General features: G+C 38.6%; 1 protein-coding gene across 1 annotated transcript in view; it reads right to left on the reverse strand.

The window, feature by feature from the left end:
* CHM (CHM Rab escort protein) overlaps positions 1-22,137 on the reverse strand; it is a 267,198-nt gene that overhangs the window by 90,747 nt on the left and 154,314 nt on the right. Inside the window, exons 10-11 of the mRNA XM_045996016.1 lie at positions 3,078-3,182; positions 1,299-1,362 (exon numbers count right to left, since the gene is read on the reverse strand). Coding sequence (XP_045851972.1) covers positions 1,299-1,362; positions 3,078-3,182 — 169 coding nt within the window. The remainder of the gene's footprint in view (positions 1-1,298; positions 1,363-3,077; positions 3,183-22,137) is intronic.

Below are 22,137 nucleotides of genomic sequence, written 5' to 3' on the forward strand. Positions count from 1 at the left end.
TACATTCACCCTCTTATTTCAAGGTGTCTCACATCCCATCTAAGGGCAATGCTTTTTACCTGTTCTCTGAATCCCAACCTCTCCAGCCTTTACCTGGATCTTCCTGTGTTAATTGTCTTCCTTTTCTCTTGGGTATCTTCAGCCTTTCCTTACCTCTCTACTAGCTCCATTGCATCAGCTGAAATATACACAAATCTTCTCAAGAAAAGCCCTCTTCACTTCCACATCTCTCTTCAGCAATCACTTCCTCTGTCCTACTCCTCACAGCTCAGCTTCTACAGAACTGTCTTAATTTTTTCTCCTCACTTTAATGCCTCCCTGTCATTCTTCAACACACTCACAAGGCTTAGAGTTTATTGGAAGACACAGACAAGTTAACTGGCAACTATAGGACAGTGTGATGAGCACTACAATAGCTGCTGTACCAGTCCTTGCTCACACTTGCCATGCTTAACTATAGCTATTATTTATCTACCTATATCTGTATCTTCCAGACTGCTAGCTATGAGGGCAGAGATGATATCATGGTTAGCACTGTCTTCAGACATCAGCACAATGGATGGCATGTAAAAGACATTCAGTGAATTATTTATGCACATATGTATAGCAAACATTTGTTTTATATACCAAAAATCTTCTAACTTAAGGAATTTTTGGAACCTGTTTTTAGCAGTAGCATATAGAAAAGGTCTTAGAGTCATACTAAGTAAGCTGATTTTATCAGTTACTGTGTAATATGATTAGGAGAAGGGGGCCTACTTCTTTTAAGAATTCAGACTGAGGAAAAACCACAGGCATAAAGACATTCCTATAGAATTGGCAGTAAGGAGAAGAAGAGGGTACTGAAAGGAACAATGGTGATGAGGAAACATTAGAACCAGAAATGTATGCTAGTACTCATTCACACCAGGCCTAATTATGAGCTTATTACCACCACTATTCTAGGATTGGTTATCATAAAGCCTTTTCCTCTAAGAGTTTTAAATGTATTCTCTGGGGATTCTCTTTTTCTTCCCAAAACAATATATTTTCAATTTCACAGAATAGCTGTCAAAAACTAGGATTTAGTCCAACTTTCATAGAATAAAAATATTTAAAAAATGTATTTGTCCTGCTGGAAGGAAATATTTAAGAAGTCAAGATTATTACAGAATTGACATTATATATTTTTTTAAAAATGCATTAAATACATTAGCACATACAGGTTAATACATTTTATTTCAACAATATTAATTTATACATAATACCATGTAGATTAGGTTAGCAACATTTATTAAAAAGTACAGGACTAAAATTACCTGTTGATCTGAATCTGTTTTTAGTACAGATCTATCTGTAATCAGGACTGACCTGGAGATCTGCCTGTAATGCACAAAACAGTTAATCAGTGACTCAGATTCAACAGATAAGTTTCATTTACAGTTATGTAACTATAAGAAGGTATATTTCAAAGATTTAAGTCATGATAAAAGTGTTGCCTCATCAAGCCAAGCCAAGCTCTGCTTTAATCTTTTCTTGGCTTATTGAAGGGAGGATATTGTGAGGGCATCTGGGTGGCTAAGAGTCTAGTCAACAAAACCAAAAGACAACCAACAGAATGGGAGAAGATATGTGCAAATGATATATCAGATAAAGGGCTACTATCCTAAATCTATAAAGAACTTATCAAACTCAACACCCCCAAAACACATAATCCAATCAAGAAATGGGCAGAAGATATGAACAGACATTTCTAAAAAGAAGACATCCAAATGGCCAACAGACACATGAGAAAGTGCTCCACATCACTCAGCATCAGGGAAATACAAATCAAAGTCACAATGAGATACCACCTCACACCAGTCAGAATGGCTAAAAATAACAAGTCAGGAAACAACAGATGTTGGTGAGGATGCGGAGAAAGGGAAACCCTCCTACACTGTTGGTGGGAATGCAAGCTGGTACAGCCACTCTGGAAAACAGTATGGATGATCCCCAAAAAGCTGAAAACAGAGCTACCCTATGACCCAGCAATTGCACTACTGGGTATTTACCTCAAAGATACAAATGTAGTGACATGAAGAGGCATCTGCACTCGAATGTTACAGCAGTAATGTCCACAATAGCCAAACTATGGAAAGAGCCTAGATATCCATCAACAGATGAATGGATAAAGAAGATGTGGTATGTATGTGTGTATATATACATATATATATATACACACACACATATGTATATGTGTGTGTGTGTATAAAATAGAATACTATGCAGCCATCAAAAAATGAAATCTTGCCATTTGCAATGACCTGGATTGAACTAGAGGGTATTATGCTAAGCAAAGTAAGTCAATCAGAGAAAGACAATTATATGATCTCACTAATATGTGGAATTTGAGAAACAAGACAGAGGATCATAGGGGAAGAGAGGAAAAAATGAAACAAGACAAAACCAGAGAGGGAGACAAACCAAAAGAGACTGTTACTCTCGGGAAACAAACTGAAGGTTGCTGGAGTTAAGAGGGGTGGTAGGGATGGGGGTGGCTGGGTGATGGGACATTGGGGAGGGTATATGCTATGGTGGGCGCTGTGAACTGTGTAAGACTGATGAATCACAGACATGTACTCCTGAAACAAATAATACATTGTATGTTAATAAAAAAATGAAAATACAAAAAAAGAGGAGTCTGCCTTCTCCTCAGGTCATGATCTTGCATGGGGCCCCCTGCTCAGCAGGGGAGTCTGCTTCTCCCTCTCTTTCTGCCCCTCCTCCTGCTTGTGTGTGTGCGTGCACACGTTTTCTCTTGCTCTCTCAAATAAAATCTTGGAAAAAAAAATGAAAGGAGGATATGTGACCTGCAGACCAACCCCAGATGATGCAATGGAGTCAAAATTAGACTGGCCTCCCCTACAACCAGACTCAGTGGATATACACACACACACACACACACACACACACACACACACATGATTTGTCTTTGGTTGGCACACACTTTCAACTAACTTGAAGAACACAGTCATACAGAAGTGTCAATATAATCACACAGATAAATTTCCCAATGTTTCACCTTCCCTTGGACAGTGGGTGGAGGGGCGCCTTACCGGTACTGTATATGTGAGCATGTGTTCTCAGAAAAGTAACTGTCCTCCACAAGGAAATGCTTAGAGATTATTCTCTGACCAAACTGATCTATGATTGCTTTACATCTACAAAGAAGAAAAACATAGCAGAAAAAATTTCTCATTAATGATTACACAACTGAAAAATAAACATAATCAGCTACAATTTTGAATCTGAAATCAATTTCTTGGAAGACGAACTTCACTACAGTATACAATTTCACATTTTGACATAAAACTGACACTAAATTACAGAATATATATTCTTTTTGCTACCTTGAAATCTTTAAGCTGTAAGCATAGAAATTAAATATTTATTTTGAATACCATTAATAAGAATTATGTTAGTATAAGCATTACAGTATAAGCATAAGCTTTCTAATGTTTAGGAACATAGAAGCATTTCTTTTGTTTAGAAAACAGGCTTTTTCCCCTTAACAGATCTAAGAAAAGGAGAGAAAAGTTGATTAAGTATCTTGTTATATCATCACAGTCTATAAAAGTCACTAAAGCCTTTTTATTTTTGTTAAGTGTTGCTTTTCTTTTGTTCAAGAATAGCCATCTGGTCACACATGTGATGTTTTAAAGAAATAAAAAAGGAGGCACACAGCTTCTTTTAGTAAGTTTCTACTTTACTTCAAAGGATGATCACAAAAAGATTTCTTTCAAGGGCTATTTCTAAATAAGGAAAACACTTATGAATGGACACTATCAGGTCTGTCATGTGATATGTGTTAGGCAATGAATTATATGGACCCCCCCCCATTGTCCTTCTTTCAATGTGTCTAGATAAAAGGATGAAAATTAGAATCCATCTCCTTGCAGTGCCACAAGTTATAAATGTACTTTATAGGGCTCATTATCCAAACTAATGGACTAAGGGCAACATCCTTGAAATGGACTTACCAGCACTGATAAAGCCAGTATGCAATATTTCAGAAATGACATGCTAATGGCTGCATGTTTGCTATATCTTTTTATCATGAAAAATATCACAGCTTACTTTTATCACAGCTTCTCCTCTTAAGATCAGATTTTATTAGAAATACATTTGTATGTTACTCCTCATAAAATGCAAGCAAATAATTTCAAATTTATACAATATTTTAAATATATTGATATAAATTAAAATATGCTATAGCACTCTAAAAATAAGGCAAATAAGAGATATTTACCAGGCATAAAAGCATTAAAAATAAAATAATGAACACCCAAGACCAATAATAAGAGGAATTTAATGTGTATTTCCTAAAGGCAGACTATGATATGTTTATTCTTGAATAAATGACCGGCCACTGTTGTCAGTACAGACTGTGATATTTCATGATGTTAGATATATGTAATACATATTTTAACCAGTTACATATTAATACATGTTATATTACATTATTATTTATGTGATTTTTCCCCATCTCACCTCCAATTCCTTTGTCTTTCTCAGTTATGTTTCTATTGCATATTTCCTTATATTTCATTAAACTAGAAGTTTGTCTTATAAAATACTTAACTAAATAGATATGAGGTATTTATACCTAGATATAGTATTTTCCAAAATTATTATTTAAAAACTGAAAAGGTAAGTTACTTACTCAGTATCCTGTTTTAATACATTCACATACAATTTAAAACACAAGGTACTTTTGGCAATGGAGAAGAGAAATCTGCTGATACATCATCAAACACTGATCCCTATTTGTCCTGGAAGTACTGACAAAGCCTTTTTCTTACCTTTAAGTCAGAAACTATAGAAGTCAAGAGGGAATAATCTGGGCAGAAAAAAAGAGGGTGTTATAATATAATCTATATCTCGATAGGGATTTCGGTTACTCAGATTTATCATTTATCAAAACTCAGCTACTGAGCACTTAAAACTTGGGCACTTCACTGTAAATTTTACAACAAAAGAAAAGGCTATAAATAAATATTAAACTCTTAATGATAGGCACGCCAAGGTATTTAGGGGAAATTGTACTGATACTTGGAATTTATTATGAAATTCTTAAGAAAGCTGAACAGATGGACGAAGAAATAAATATCTGGGTAAATACATGATTAAGCAAGTAATATATGAAGATGTTAGCTTATAGAATCTAGGTTGTGGATATACAAATACTCATATTGAAATTCTCCTAACATTGGTGTAGATTTGAAAATTTTCATCATAAAATGTTGGAATAAAATTGATGGGGCTGGGGGAGTGGTGTTACTATAAATCCTGGACTCCAGTCTAAGCCTTTGCAAAGGACTCCTAGTTAAATACACCACACCATTAAACCTGGCCCTCAAGCTAGTGGATACCTTCTTGTTTTGTAGGCTTCCAAACACTAAAAGGGCTGCTTCAGTGGTAGCTACACCCTTGGTGACTGGTAGAAATTGGTTTCAGAAGCTATGGTATTAGAAAGAAATACTGGTACCACTCAAAAGGGAGGTAAGGATGCACAAGGATTAGGGAGTTCAACTATGCAAGGTCAATATAACAGTAAATGTGTCTATTTATGCTGAAGCTTCTAGATGAAACAATGATTCTCAGAGCAGGAGGAGGAGGAGGAAGAGGGAGCAAATCAGAATCACACCTGGGGGACTTTTTCAAATTATAAGTACCCCTGGAGATTCTGATAAACTCCCAAATCCCGGAAAAGAATCACTGTCGAGCATGCCACTGCTACTGTTAGAGTTTCAGGCTGTGCTAGGCAGAGAAAAGTCAAGAACTATTGCTACAAAAAAAAAAAAAAAAAAGGTGATTTCTGCAGAAATTGATGTGGTGGTCACAGATGGCCAATCTGGTAGATGATGGTAACACAACTCACCTGAGAGTCTCAACTCTGAAGTACTAAGGCTCCAGGCCTGAGCAAGGCTGTTCAAACCAAAGCACGTTTAAGTAACAAATGAGATTTGTTTCCCAACCCCCCAATACTTGACTTACTGTCATATATTAGGCATAATTAGGAGAACAATGAAGAAAGGAATATTAATTTGGGACCCAGACTTAGACTTTGTATTATACAGATTAATATAAAAAATTAGATGACACTTAAGTGATGGAAAAGAGCAAAACAAAAACAGTACTGCCAGAGACATTAAAACACCCTTCCACATAAACCTGAGGAAGCCGTTAAAGATTAACAGCATGCTGGATTTAGTGGAGGGCCTTGCTGAGCCTCATAAATAGTAAACTGAGGAGGAAAATGATAGGAGTTCTCAATTACAGAGACACAAGGACCAGGCCTATCATAAGAATCACTGAGGCCAGACAGAACATTTCTAGAGCTGAGTTTTCTAAATCAAAAATCACAACAGTTACTCAATTCTTGGTTCAACGACATGAGGACATATACAGCAAAATGACAGGAAAGAAAATTCTCAGCAAGATGAAAACTCTTTTTTATCTGAAATTTGGCCCAGAAGAGAAATACAACATTATAACAGGTATCCAATCTCTATCATTTTCAGAATATCCCAGTGGTATGATAAGAAATGCAGAAATCACATGACATAATAAAAGAAAAAATACACTAAACAAGAAAATTAGAAGATCCCCAATCTTTGAAGGAAACAAAATAATTCTTTCTATTCACGATGCCCTTCCATGCTTTCTAAAACACAGTTCAAATGTCACCTCTTCAATAAAACCATTCCAAAATGCTTATCCTTTTCTTGGGTAAAAATCCACCCCAAGAGTTTCAAATACCATTAACAGATAACTCTATATCTGTGGTTCTGTGTTCTGACCAATCCCAAACTCTATCCATTTTTTTTCCACCTTGTATCCGTATTTTTAACCGTGTCTTATCTATTTCTTTCTGGGTAGACTCTAAACACTTTTTAAACCTAGCATACTCCTGGGGCACCTGGGTGGCTCAGATGGTTAAGCTACTGCCTTTGGCTCAGTTCATGATCTCCGGGTCCTGGGATCAAGCCCCATACCGGGCTTCTGGCTCAGTGGGTAGTCTGCTTCTCCCTCTGCCTCTGCCTCTGCCTCTCCCCCTGCTCATTCTCTCTCTCTCTCTCTCTCTCTCTCTTTCTTTCTTTCTCGGTCTCTGTCTCAAATGAATAAATAAAATCTTTTAAAAAAATAAACCTAGCATACCCCAAACTGAGTTCATCATGACTCCTCACTTGTTTCCCTCCTTGAAATAACCTATCTCATGTAATGACATGACCAACAGTTAGCTTCCCGAGCTTAGAAACTTTCTTCCCATATCTAATCTACTACTCAATTTTGATTCTACCTTATAAAGACTTCTTGAAACTAGCTTCTTCTCTTCATCTCTACCATACTGCCTTAGACTTGTGCTTAGTCTAATAAGATAATGGACTGCTAGCAAGTCAGTAGCTCATTTGTTGGATGTAAATGATGGCATAACAATCATGCGCCAAGCACTGTTTTATGATATAAGAATAAAAATATCTTATCCTGGTATTCAAAATGCTCTCAATGAATTCCAATTTAATCTAAATTCTCTAAAAGCTGGGGTAACTGAGACAGAAGATAGAATTAGTGATCTGGAGGACAAAAGATAGAGAAAAAGGATCAGGAGGAAGCCTGGAACAAACAGCTCAGAAGCCACAAAAACAGAATCAGGGAAATAAATGATGCCATGAAACGTTCCAACGTCAGAATTATTGGAATCCCTGAAGGGGAGGAAAAAGAAAGAAGTCTAGAATATATAGTGGAACAAGTTGTCTATGAAAATTTTCCCAATCTCACGAAGGGAAACAACGTTCATGTACTAGAGGCAGAGCGGTCCCCCGTAAGATTTTAGATTCTTGAAAGTCCTCACGACACCTAATAGTTAGAATGAAGAATTATGCTCCTAGACAGACCATCTTAAAACCAGCAAGGACAACGAAGCTCCTTACATACAGAGGAAACCCCATTAGAATAACGTCAGACCTGTCCACAGAGACCCGGCAAGCCAGGAAGGGCTGCCAAAATATATTCAGAGTACTAAATGAAAAGAACATGCAGCCAAGAATACTTGACCCAGGGGCGCCTGGGTGGCTCAGTGGGTTAGGCCACTGCCTTCGGCTCAGGTCATGATCTCGGGGTCCTGGGATCGAGTCCCGCATCGGGCTCTCTGCTCAGCAGGGAGCCTGCTTCCCCCTCTCTCTCTCTGCCTGCCTCTCTGCCTACTTGTGATCTCTCTCTGTCAAATAAATAAATAAAATAAAATAAAATAAATCTTAAAAAAAAAATAATACTTGATCCAGCAAGACTGACATTCAAAATGGATGGAGAGATAAAGAGTTTCCAAGACCGGCAAGGCTTAAAATACTATGCAACCACCAAGGAAATATTAAGGGGGGTCGTATAAATGAGAAAAAAATCCTAAGAATATCATTGAACAGGAATATAGATGCAATCTACAGACAGAAAGACTTCAAAGGTAACACGATGTCAATCAAAACCTATCTCTCAATAATCACTCTCAATGTGAACAGCCTAAATGCGCCCATAAAACGACACAGGGTTGCAGATTGGATAAAAAGACAAGACCCATCCATATGTTGTCTGCAAGAGACCCATTTTGAACCTAAGGACACACACAGACTGAAAATCAAGGGATGGAGAAGCATCTTTCATGCCAATGGGCCTAAGAAGAAGGCCGGGGTAGCGATTCTCATTATCAGATAAACTAGATTTTCAACTAAAGACTATAGTCAGAGATACAGAAGGACACTACATAATTCTTAAAGGGACTATCCACCAAGATGATCTAACAGTTGTAAATATCTATGCCCCCAATATGGGAGCACCCAATTACATAAAAAAACTATTAATCAAGATAAAGAGTCACATTGGTATGAATACATTGAGAGTAGGAGATCTTAATACGTCTCTCTCAGGAATACACAGATCATCGAAGCAGAAAATTAATAAAGAAATAAGAGCATTGAATGAAACATTGGACCAGATGGACCTCATAGACATATACAAAACATTCCACCCTAAAACAACAGAATACTCATTCTTCTCAAGTGCACATGGAACCTTCTCCAGAATAGACCACATACTGGGTCACAAAGCAGGACTCAACCGATAACAAAAGACTGACATTATTCCCTGCATATTCTCAGATCACAGTGCTTTGAAACTGGAGCTCAATCAGAAGGAAAAGTTTGGAAGGAACTCAAACACCTGGAAGCTAAAGACCACCTTGCTTAAGAATGCTTGGATCAACCAGGAGATCAAAGATGAACTTAAACAATTCATGGAAACCAATGAGAATGAAGACACTTCGGTCCAAAACCTATGGGATACAACAAAGGCGGTTCTAAAGGGGAAATACATAGCCATCCAAGCCTCCCTCAAAAACATTGAAAAATCCAGAATACACCAGCTGTCTCTACACCTTAAAGAACTGGAGAATCAACAACAAATCAAACCAACTCCACATGCAAGAAGGGAAATAATCAAGATTAGAGCAGAGATCAATGAGGTAGAAACGAGAGATACAGTAGAACGTATCAATGAAACTAGAAGCTGGTTTTTTGAAAGAATCAATAAGATCGATAAACCATTGGCCACACTAATCCAAAAGAAAAGAGAGAAAGCCCAAATTAATAAAATTATGAATGAAAAGGGAGAGATCACAACTAACACCAAGGAAGAAGAAATAATCATCAGAAGTTATTATCAACAGTTATATGCCAATAAGCTAAGCAACCTAGATGAAATGGATGCATTCCTGGAAAACTATAAATTCCCAAAACTGAACCAGGAAGAAATTGACAACATGAATAGACCGATATCTAGTAATGAGATTGAAGCAGTGATCAAAAACCTCCCCAAAAACAAGAGCCCAGGACCTGACGGATTGCTTGGGGAATTCTACCAAACTTTCAAAGAAGAAATAACACCAATTCTCCTGAAGCTGTTCCAAAAAATTGAAGCAGAAGGAAAACTCCCAGACTCCTTTTATGAAGCCAGCAGTACCCTGATCCCCAAACCAGGCAAAGACCCTACCAAAAGGAGAATTTCAGACCAATATCACTGATGAATATGGATGCTAAGATTCTCAACAAGATCCTACCAAACAGGATCCAGCAGCACATTAAAAAGATTATCCACATGACCAGGTGGGATTCATCCCTGGGTTGCAAGGTTGGTTCAACATTCCCAAATCAAGCAATGTGATAGAACAAATCAATAAGAGAAGAGAAAAGAACCACATGGTCCTCTCAATTGATGCAGAAAAAGCATCTGACAAAATCCAGCATCCGTTCCTGATGAAAACGCTTCAAAGTATAGGGATACAGGGAACATTCCTGAACTTCATAAAATCTATCTATGAAAGACCCACAGCAAATATCATCCTCAATGGGAAAAAGCTTGCAGCCTTCCCGTTGAGATCAGGAACACGACAAGGATGCCCACTCTCACCACTCTTGTTCAACATAGTATTCGAAGTCCTAGCAACGACAATCAGACAACAAAGAGAAATAAAAGGTATCCAAATAGGCAAGGAAGAATTCAAACTCTCTCTCTTCGCAGATGACATGATTCTTTATATGGAAAACCCCAAAGACTCCACCCCCAAACTACTAGAACTCATACAGCAATTCAGTAATGTGGCAGGATACAAAGTCAATGTACAGAAATCAGTGGCTTTCTTAGACACTAACAATGAAAATACAGAAAGGGAAATTAGAGAATTGATTCCATTTACTATAGCACCAAGAATCATAAGATACCTTGGAATAAACCTAACCAAGGAGGTTAAAGATCTGTACTCGAGGAACTACAGAACACTCATGAAAGAAACTGAAGAAGACACAAAAAGATGGAAGACCGTTCCAAGCTCTTGGATCGGAAGAATAAACATTGTTAAAATGTCTATACTGCCTAGAGCAATCTATACTTTTAATGCCATTCCGATCAAAATTCCACCGGTATTTTTCAAAGAGCTGGAGCAAATAATCCTAAAATTTGTATGGAATCAGAAGAGACCCCGAATTGCTAAGGAAATGTTGAAAAACAAAAACAAAACTGGCGGCATCACGTTACCCGATTTCAAGCTTTTCTACAAAGCTGTGATCACCAAGACAGCGTGGTACTGGCATAAAAACAGACACACAGACCAGTGGAATAGAGTGGAGAGCCCAGATATGGACCCTCAACTCTATGGTCAAATAATCTTCGACAAAACAGGAAAAAATATTCAATGGAAAAAAGACAGTCTCTTCAATAAATGGTGCTGGGGAAACTGGACAGCGATATGTAGAAGAATGAAACTCGACCATTCTCTTACACCGTACACAAAGATAAACTCGAAATGGATAAAAGACCTCAACGTGAGACAGGAATCCATCAGAATCCTAGAGGAGAACATAGGCAGTAACCTCTTCGATATCAGCCACAGCAAGTTCTTTGAAGATATGTCTCCAAAGGCAAAGGAAACAAAAGCAAAAATGAACTTTTGGGACTTCATCAAGATCAAAAGCTTCTGCACAGCAAAGGAAACAGTCAAAAAAACAAAAAGGCAACCCATAGAATGGGAGAAGATATTTGCAAATGACAGTGCAGACAAAAGGTTGATACCCAGGATCTATAAAGAACTCCTCAAACTCAGCACACACAAAACAGATAATCTATCAAAAAATGGGCAGAAGATATGAACAGACACTTCTCCAATGAGGACATACAAATGGCTATCAGACACATGAAAAAATGCTCATCATCACTAGCCATCAGGGAGATTCAAATTAAAACCTCATTGAGATATCACCTTACACCAGTTAGAATGGCCAAAATTAGCAAGACAGGAAAAACGTGTGTTGGAGAGGTTGTGGAGAAAGGGGAACCCTCTTACACTGTTGGTGGAATGCAAGTTGGTGCAGCCACTTTGGAGAAGAGTGTGGTGATTCCTCAAGAAATTAAAAATAGGGCTTCCCTATGAAACTGCAATTGCACTGTTGGGTATTTACCCCAAAGATACAGATGTAGTGAAAAGGAAAGCCATCTGTACCCCACGATTTATTGCAGCAATGGCCACGGTCGCCAAACTGTGGAAAGAACCAAGATGCCCTTCAACGGACGAATGGATAAGGAAGATGTGGTCCATATACACAATGGAGTATTATGCCTCCATCAGAAAGGATGAATACCCGACTTTTGTAGCAACATGGACGGGACTGGAAGAGATATGCTGAGCAAAATAAGTCAAGCAGAGAGAGTCAAGTATCATATGGTTTCACTTATTTGTGGAGTATAACAAAGAACATGGAGGACATGGGGAGATGGAGAGGAGAAGGGAGTTGTGGGAAATTGGAAGGGGAGATGAACCATGAGAGACTATGGACTCTGAAAAACAACCTGAGGGTTTTGAAGGGGTTGGGGGGTGGGAGGTTGGGGATCCAGGTGGAGGGTAATAGAGAGGGCCCGTATTGCATGGAGCACTGGGTGTGGTGCAAAAACAATGAGTACTTTTACGCTGAAAATAAATAAATAAATTTTTAAAAAAATATCTTATCCTTAGGGAGATCCCAATATAATGAAGATTCACACAGGCAATTGTAAGGTAATACCCAAGTTCAGGGATAAGAAATGAGGACCAGACATTATGAGAATACATCTAACTAAGCTTGGGTGGGGGAAGTGGAGTATCAGGGAATGTTCCTCAGAGAAAGTGATAACATTAGCTGCTTCTAAAGGATGTAAACTACTTAAGCAAGTAAGAACATTTCAGGCCGAAGGGCGGCATTTGCAGGGGTACAGAGGCAAGTAAGAAAAGTACAGGGAACCACACACAGTTCTGTGTTAAATGACAATAAAATAGAAGCAGGGAGGGAAGAGAGATGAGCTTAGAAAGGCAGGCAGAGGCCAGATCTCAGAGCCTCACCGGTCATGTAAAAGGGTCTTACACTTTATTTGGAAGTGATATAAAGGCACTGAAGCTTTTTACACAGGGAGGGACAGAGGCTAGATCTGCATAGTGAAAAGATCTCAATGTGTATTATCTCACTATTTTATTTTTTCTTTAAAATTTCCCAGTAGACTCCAAGCTCCACTCAAACAAAGACCACTATTGTCTTGTTCTCGACAATATTCCTAGTGCATAGGACACAGAAAACCACCGCTGATTACAGTCCAAAGTCCTTAGCTTGGTCACAGAAGGATCTTCAGGATGTACCTCCTCCACAGGATTCCAAAACATCCAATTACATTAACAACTGTAACTAGCTAACATGTATTGCGCTCTTACTCTTTGTAACAAATGGTCCTACCTGCATTACCTGTTAATAATCATAATAACCAAATAAAGTAGTTACTGTCATGTACTATTTTATACAGAAACTGAAGCACAGGGAGGCTAAACAACTTTCAAAGCTCATTCAGTTAGTAAGTGGGGAAGCCAGGATATAGACCCAGGCCTACCTGACTTGAGGGGCCACACTGTTTACTGCTCTCTTTGTACATAAAGACAAGGTCCATGTTTTATTCATCTCATTATTCCCAGGGCAACTAGCATGGAGTTGGAGGTTGGTGGAGGTTAAATGTATAGAATATTATCACTACCAGTTTGCAAATGAGACACGTTAAAATTAGAAATTCGGCAATTTTCCTACAATGACTAATGGTAGTAAGATCAGTCACCCCACATGCTCTAACATACTATATTCATTATTAACTTCCAAGTATCTGGAAAAGGTATAGTTATTTCTGATATCAGAAAAAAAGATATCTCCAAGAAATAGTCACATCAGGAATTCTAGTAAGTGAGACAGTTGAAGTACAAAAGAAAAGTAGCTGAAGTAATTAGATTCAGACTACTGGTTACAGACATATCTAGTACAAGGTCATCCATACTCTACCCCAGTATCAAATACTGTACTGCTAAATGGCCAAATCTACTTTATAGGAGTTTTACACAGTCAGCACAGCTGCAAAGAAAAAGAAAGCTGCTCATCTAAGAGCATTCAATGTTTCTAAAAACAGTCAACAGATGGGTTCAGTATTAGAATTTAGTGACAGGGTATATATAAAAAAGAATTGCTGATATCTATGTCCTCTGAAAATTGAAAAGCAGAGCCAATGGACAGTATAGCAAAGCGAGCACAAAGGCAAACTAAACAAAAATGAAAAATAAGACCTATCTGAAAATAAGTATGGTTAATATTCCATATTTCTTCTTTCAAAGTTTATAAAATACTTTCATGTGTCATCATCACACTGAATTCAGTGCTATGATCATTTATGCTTCTATAGCTTTACTCAATGGATGGTGAAAAAAAAAGCATCAAAAGATTATCATCAGTTTTTTTTCCTTAAAGATTTTATTTATTTGATATATATATAGAGAGATCACAAGTAGGCAGAGCAGCGGGGGGGTGGGGGGGGAGGACAAGCTCCCTGCTGAGTAGAGAGCCTGATTTGGGGCTCAATCCCAGGACCCTGAGATCATGACCTGAGCTGAAGGCAGAGGCTTAACCCGCTGAGCCAACCAGGCACCCCATCATCAGTTTTTTTTTTTTCAAGATTTTATTTATTTATTTGACACAGAGAGAGATCACAAATAGGCAGAGAGGCAGGCAGAGAGAGAGAGAGAGGGAAGCAGGCTCCCTGGTGAGCAGAGAGCCCAATGCGGGACTCGATCCCAGGACTCTGAGCCGAAGGCAGTGGATTAACCCACTGAGCCACCCAGGTGCCCCCCCCATCATCAGTTTTTAAAGATTGATTCATTCATTTAACACATAGCCACTCAGTATAATGGGTGATATGAACCTGTTTTGCTTCTGGACATTTTCTTACATGGAACTTACAATCATACAAGGGGACCTGGTTCAGGGGGCCAGCAGAGGGTTCTGATCTAGTTGGCAGAATCAGGAAATAAACTCAGATCTTAGAACTCAATCATGAGTAGTTCTTAGCTATACCAAAGGGGATGCCAAGTGTTCCACACAGAAAAACAGGAACAGAGAGGCAACCGAAGACCATAAGGAGACAAATGCAAATCTTTGCCCATTTCTTTATTAATATTCTAAATACACTTAGAAAAAACAATTGTTTAAGTCAGCTGGTAAGTTTAAAAAGAAATGATGCTGGATATGTCTAAATATAAGTCCAAGATTTTTGCCTCAAATAATTTATCCCTCACTTCATATTCAAGCCCTGACAAAATAACTCCTATTGATATGGAAAACAAAGGCAAAAGAAATGCAGCTTCAATGAAAATCTCCTTATAGCTTGCACCCCACTGATAGGCACCTGAAAGATGCAGAGCATGACCTTCCTCAATGAACTCATGGCTGCCTTAGTGCCTTAATGTTTAAAAGTAAACTAATCTAGGCAGCAGCTGCCCCCTCAAGGTCCTGAGAACCTTGTTCCAGATTCCTTGGAGACTTGTGCTATCCCTAACTCCCACTAATTAAAAAATATACAGTCTCTCCTCACAATCCCCATATAGCTCTTTCTGCCCACAGGTCCTATCTCATAAATAGGGAAGGGGTTAAGGTATAGGTAGGAGGCCCCTGACTCGGCTCTGCAACTCTTCCTGGCAGGTGGAGACGCTGAGACAGAGCTGAACAAGATGGCACAAGAATCTCAAGGGAACAAGCTTCCCAGTCAGTTCTCAATAAAAGACTGCCACTGAAAGCCCTCAGCAGCAACCCATTCAGGGCCCCTCTCACTCTAAAGAGTTTTCTTTCCTTTCTGCTCTCACCTTCACTTAATAAACTTCCACTTCACTTCATCCATTTGGGTCCATGAGATTCATTCTTCAACTCTGTGAGACAAGAACCCCATAATCCTCTAACACTATCACTGGTAGCTCTTTTAAGTATTTGATTTTGAACATGAAAGTAGTGTTTGGGAAAGATAAATTAGCCTAAATCCACTTTAATCAATGCTAGCTTTAGATATTTATAGAGACTGTTTGACTTGAAAGAAAGGAAATTTTATTAAAAAGTCAAAAAATTATTATAAATTTTGTAATTATCAGTGAAGGTATGAATTTACAATTTTTAAGTATTGGTGGTCTCTTAAATAAAACTTTTAAAGATCACTTAAGCAATATACTATCGTGAAAATACTGGAGAGATCATGAATACTACAAACACAGGTCAAATTTAAAAACTGTTCTACTCCTAAGGAAGTAAATAATAATGGCTTGGAATAAATGTTCAAGTAAGAGAATCACAACCAGAATCCAAAATGGCTGTATCTTAAAGATGGGCAAAAAAAATATTCATTGGGAAACTGGAGGTTTAATAAAATAATAATATGATAGTCTAAGTAGACATTTTGCTATTTATACCCATAAAAGGTTTTTTTTTTTTTTGGATTTCTCACCAGGACTGAAGATTAGCTAATATGTAAGAATGGCCTACATTCAAGCTTATAAATCATGTCAGGATACTTTATTTATAAATGTTAAGGAAAATCTAAGTACTTTCTAAGTACTTTTACTAATGCAGTCAAAGCATGTTATATATGGGAGGAAACTCAATGATTACTGGATAGTCTATCAAAGTCATCTTACAGATAAAGGAACTGGCCCAGAGAAAAGTGACTTACTCACTGTCATTCACGGCAGTAATGGAGTTCCAGGTCTTCTCTCATTCAAGGGCTACCTGACCATGCATGCTTTAGGAGTTACTGGGCAATAATTGTTTGTTTGAGGTCTTTCCATGAAGACAGAAAATGTTAAATAAGTAGCAGCATGTCTGCTATTTAAAATTCAGGAGAGGAGCTTGATTGAGACCTAGCAGAAGGAACCCAGGCTTCCCTCTTCCGTGGAACATAACTAGATAACTATCAAATCATTCTAAATGCGTAAGAAATTGACTTGAGGACTGAAAGAACAAACTCCACAACATCCAGAAAGGTAGTAAGTACAGAGACGTGGTTTGGGGGAGACATGGATCATGGGTGCTGTGGAGGGAAGTGGTTGCACAGAAAGGTGAGAGAAAGAAACAAGCACACAGAGAAATTCACGAGGAGAACACTTTCCCAAAGCCACTGGCTGGGAAAATGAGAGGGGCTGATTTTTGTTGAATTTTTGCAATCAGCTGGGCTCAAGACTGCAGTTTAAGAGGACTTCGGATTGGTTGTGATAAGAGCCCTGACAGCAAGGCCCTACTCCTGGAGAGATGACAGGGAAACAACCTGACACCAGAGATCTTACTGAGGATCACCTAAGGCCCAAGGGGAGAGAGTGTTCTCTCTTCTGCAAGCACCTGTGTGAAAGGTGGCATTCACAGGGACACCTCTCCCGGGATGGGGCGGTGGGCAGTGGGTGGTGGGTGGTAGGCAGTGGGAGCCGGATGGGTGGGTAGGCGTGTGTGTGTAGCCTGCAGTCACCATTTCCCTCCACCACCCACCAGCATCTGTGCAACTGACGTTCTCAGTCAAATCTGCAGGCTTCCCAACACTGCAAGACCCTCTTCCAGAAGACCAGAACAGGTTCCTGCCGCAACAATTCCCTAAAGTTCGGAGTTTTAAAAGTCTGCATGCTTAATGTCCACAATAGCGAAAATATGGAAAGAACCCAGATGTCCACTGACAGATGAATAGAAAAAGAACAGGTGGTATATACAGCAGATTATTACTCAGCCATCAAAAAGAATGAAATCTTGCCATTTGCAATGACGTGGATGGAACTAGAGTGCTAAGTGAAGTAAGTCAGTCAAAGACAAATACCATATGATTTCACTCATATGTGGAATTTAAGAAACAAAACAGATGAACAGAGCGGAAGGGAAGGAAAAATAAGAGGAGATCAGAGAGGGAGACAAACCATAAGAGACTCTTGACTATAGGAAACAAACTGAAGGTTGGTGGGTGGGGAGATGGGGTAACTGCATGATGAGCAGTAAGGAGGGCACTTGAGGTAATGAGGTAATGAATCACTAAACTCTACTTGTGAAACTAATAATACACCATATGTTAATTAATTGATTTTAAAAATAAATAAAATAAAATAAAATGAAAGTCTGCATGCTTGGCTGGGAAAGAGCCCAAAGTGCCCTGCACAGCTCCAGGCAAGCAAGCAACCCAGAGACAGAGTGGAAACACTGATCTGAAAAATGCTTGGGACACATAAGGGGAGATCATTCGCTCTTCTGAAAGTGGTTCCCTGAGAGCAATAAGCACTGAGATCCCACTCTGAGGATAAAGGAGCTGGCTGGCACAATTTCCCTCCCCAGACCAAGATTCTTGAAAATAGGGTACCTAAGTGGCTCAGTTGGTAAGCTACGTCTGCCTTTGGCTCAGGTCATAATCCCAGGGTCCTAGGATGAAGCCCCACATGGTGTTCCCTGCTCAGTGGGAGGCCTGCTTATCCCTCTCCCACTAATCCTGCTTGTGTTCCCTCTCTCACTGTCTTGCTCTCTGTCAAATAAATTTAAAAAATGGCACTAAATTCATATCTACCAATAATTACTCTGAATGTAAATGGACCAACTGCTCCAATCAGAAGATATAGGGTGTCAGACTGGATTACTGACTAACACACATCTATGTGCTGCCTACAAGAGACTCATTTTATTTTTTTTAAAGATTTTATTTATTTATTTGACAGAGAGAGAGATCACAAGTAGGCAGAGAGGCAGGCAGAGAGAGAGGAGGAAGCAGGCCCCCTGCGGAGCAGAGAGCCCAATGCGGGGCTCGATCCCAGGACCCCGAGATCATGACCTGAGCCGAAGGCAGCAGCTTAATCCACTGAGCCACCCAGGCGCCCCAAGAGACTCATTTTATACCTAAAGGACACAGGCAAATTGAAAGTGAGGGGAATGCAGAAACATTTCTCATGCAAAAGGAAAAAGAAAGCTAGAGCAGCAATATTTATACCAGATAAATGCAACTTTAATCCAAAGATTTTAATAAGATATGAAATAGGGCACTATATCATAATAAAGGGCACTATCCAATAAGAAGATCTAACAATGGTAAATATTTACACCCCCAGCTGAGCACCCAACTATATAAAACAACTAATGACAAACATAAAGGAACTCACTGATAATAATACAATAATAGTTGGGGACTTTAACAGCCCACTCACAGCAGTGGACAGATCATCTAAGCAGAAATCAAGAAGCCAACAGTGGCTTTGAATGACTCACTGGACCCAATGGACTTAACAGATATATTCAGAACATTTCATCCTAAAACAGGACTTTTTGAGTGCACATAGGACATTCTCCAGAAGAGATCACATATCAGGTAACATACCATGCATAATTCTGAAAATAACACTATGAAAATTGAAGTCAACCATAAGAAAACATTGGAAAGACCACATATACATGGAGGCTAAACAACAGGGTACTAAAGAATGAATGGGTCAAACAGGAAATCAAAGAAGAAATTAAAAAAAAAAATAGAAACAAATGAAAATGAAAACATAATGGTCCAAACCCTTGGAATGGAGCAAAAGGAGTCACAAGAGGAAAATATACAGCAATACAGACCGACCTCAAGAAGCAAGAAAAATCTCAAATAACCAAAGAATCTTCAAATTTGTACTGGAACTACAAAAGACCCCGAACAGCTAAAGCAATCTTGAAAAAGAAAAGCAAAGCTGGGGCAATCACAAATGCAGTCTTCAAATTATTTTACAAAGCTGTACTGATCAATACAGTATGGCACTGGCACAAAAACAGACACATAAATCAACAGAACATAACAGAAAACCCAGAAATGAACCCACAACTATATGGTCAACTAATCTCAACAAAGCAGGAGAGAATATCCAATGGAAAAAAGACAGTATCTTTAACAAATGGTACTGGGGAAACTGGATAGCAGTATAAAAAAGAATGAAACTGGACCATTTTCTTACAACAAACAGAAAAATAAATTCAAAATGGATTAAAGAACTAATTTTGAGACAGGAAACGACTAAAATCCTAGAAAAGAACAGAGGCAGTAATCTCCATGACATTGGCTATAGCAACTTCTTACTAGATGTCTCCTGAGGCAAGGGAAAGAAAAGCAAAAATAAACTACTGAGACTTCCTCAAAATAAAAAGCTTCTGCACAGCAAAGGAGACAATCAAGAAAACTAAAAGGCAACCTTCAGAATGGGAGAAGATATTTGCAAAGACATATCTGAGGAAGGATTAGTATTCAAAATTTTTAAAGAACTTATTAAACTCAACACCCTAAAAACAAGTAATTCTATTAAAACGTGGGAAGACACAAACAGACATGTTTACAAAGAAGACATGCAGATGGCCAAGAGATATAGAAAGATGCTCAACATCACTCATTCATCATCAGGGAAATACAAATAAAAATCACAAACTCCCAAATTGAACCAGGAAGAAATTGACAACCTGAATAGACCGATATCTAGTAACAAGATTGAAGCAGTGATCAAAAACCTCCCAAAAAACAAGAGCCCAGGACCTGACGGATTGCTTGGGGAATTCTACCAAACTTTCAAAGAAGAAATAACACCAATTCTTCTGAAGCTGTTCCAAAAAACTGAAGCAGAAGGAAAACTTCCAGACTCTTATTATGAAGCCAGCATTACCCCGATCCCGAAACCAGGCAAAGATCCTACCAAAAAGGAGAATTTCAGACCAATATCACTGATGAATATGGATGCAAAGATTCTCAACAAGATCCTAGCAAACAGGATCCAGCAGCACATTCAAAAGATTATCCACCATGACCAGGTGGGATTCATCCCTGGGTTGCAAGGTTGGTTCAACATTCGCAAATCAATCAATGTGATAGAACAAAATAAGAGAAGAGAGAAGAACCACATGGTCCTCTCAATGGATGCAGAAAAAGCATCTGACAAAATCCAGCATCCGTTCCTGATGAAAACGCTTCAAAGTATAGGGATGGAGGGAACATTCCTGAACTTCATAAAATCTATCTATGAAAGACCCACAGCAAATATCATCCTCAATGGGAAAAAGCTTGCAGCCTTCCCGTTGAGATCAGGAACACGACAAGGATGCCCACTCTCACCACTCTTGTTCAACATAGTATTCGAAGTTCTAGCAACGGCAATTAGACAACAAAGAGAAATAAAAGGTATCCAAATTGGCAATGAAAAAGTCAAACTCTCTCTCTTCGCAGATGACATGATTCTTTATATGGAAAACCCCAAAGACTCCACCCCCATACTACTAGAACTCATACAGCAATTCAGTAATGTGGCAGGATACAAAGTCAATGTACAGAAATCAGTGGCTTTCTTAGACACTAACAATGAAAATACAGAAAGGGAAATTAGAGAATTGATTCCATTTACTATAGCACCAAGAACCATAAGATACCTGGGAATAAACCTAACCAAAGAGGTAAAGGACCTGTACTCGATGAACTACATAACACTCATGAAAGAAACTGAAGAAGACACAAAAAGATGGAAGATCGTTCCATGCTCTTGGATCGGAAGAATAAACATTGTTAAAATGTCTATACTGCCTAGAGCAATCTATACTTTTAAAGCCATTCCGATCAAAATTCCACCGACATTTTTCAAAGAGCTGGAGCAAATAATCCTAAAATTTTTATGGAATCAGAAGAGACCCCGAATTGCTAAGGAAATGTTGAAAAACAAAAACAAAACTGGCGGCATCACGTTACCCGATTTCAAGCTTTACTACAAAGCTGTGATCACCAAGACAGCGTGGTACTGGCATAAAAACAGACACATAGACCAGTGGAACAGAGTGGAGAGCCCAGATATGGACCCTCAACTCTATGGTCAAATAATCTTCGACAAAACAGGAAAAAATATTCAATGGAAAAAAGACAGTCTCTTCAATAAATGGTGCTGGGGAAACTGGACAGCGATATGTAGAAGAATGAAACTCGACCATTCTCTTACACCGTACACAAAGATAAACTCGAAATGGATAAAAGACCTCAACGTGAGACAGGAATCTATCAGAATCCTAGAGGAGAACATAGGCAGTAACCTCTTTGATATCAGCCACAGCAACTTCTTTCAAGATATGTCTCCAAAGGCCAAGGAAATAAAAGCGAAAATGAACTTTTGGGACTTCATCAAGATCAAAAGCTTCTGCACAGCAAAGAAAACAGTTAACAAAACAAAAAGGCAACCCACGGAATGGG

The sequence above is a fragment of the Meles meles genome, chromosome X, assembly GCF_922984935.1.
Source record: "Meles meles chromosome X, mMelMel3.1 paternal haplotype, whole genome shotgun sequence".
NCBI lineage: Eukaryota > Metazoa > Chordata > Mammalia > Carnivora > Mustelidae > Meles > Meles meles.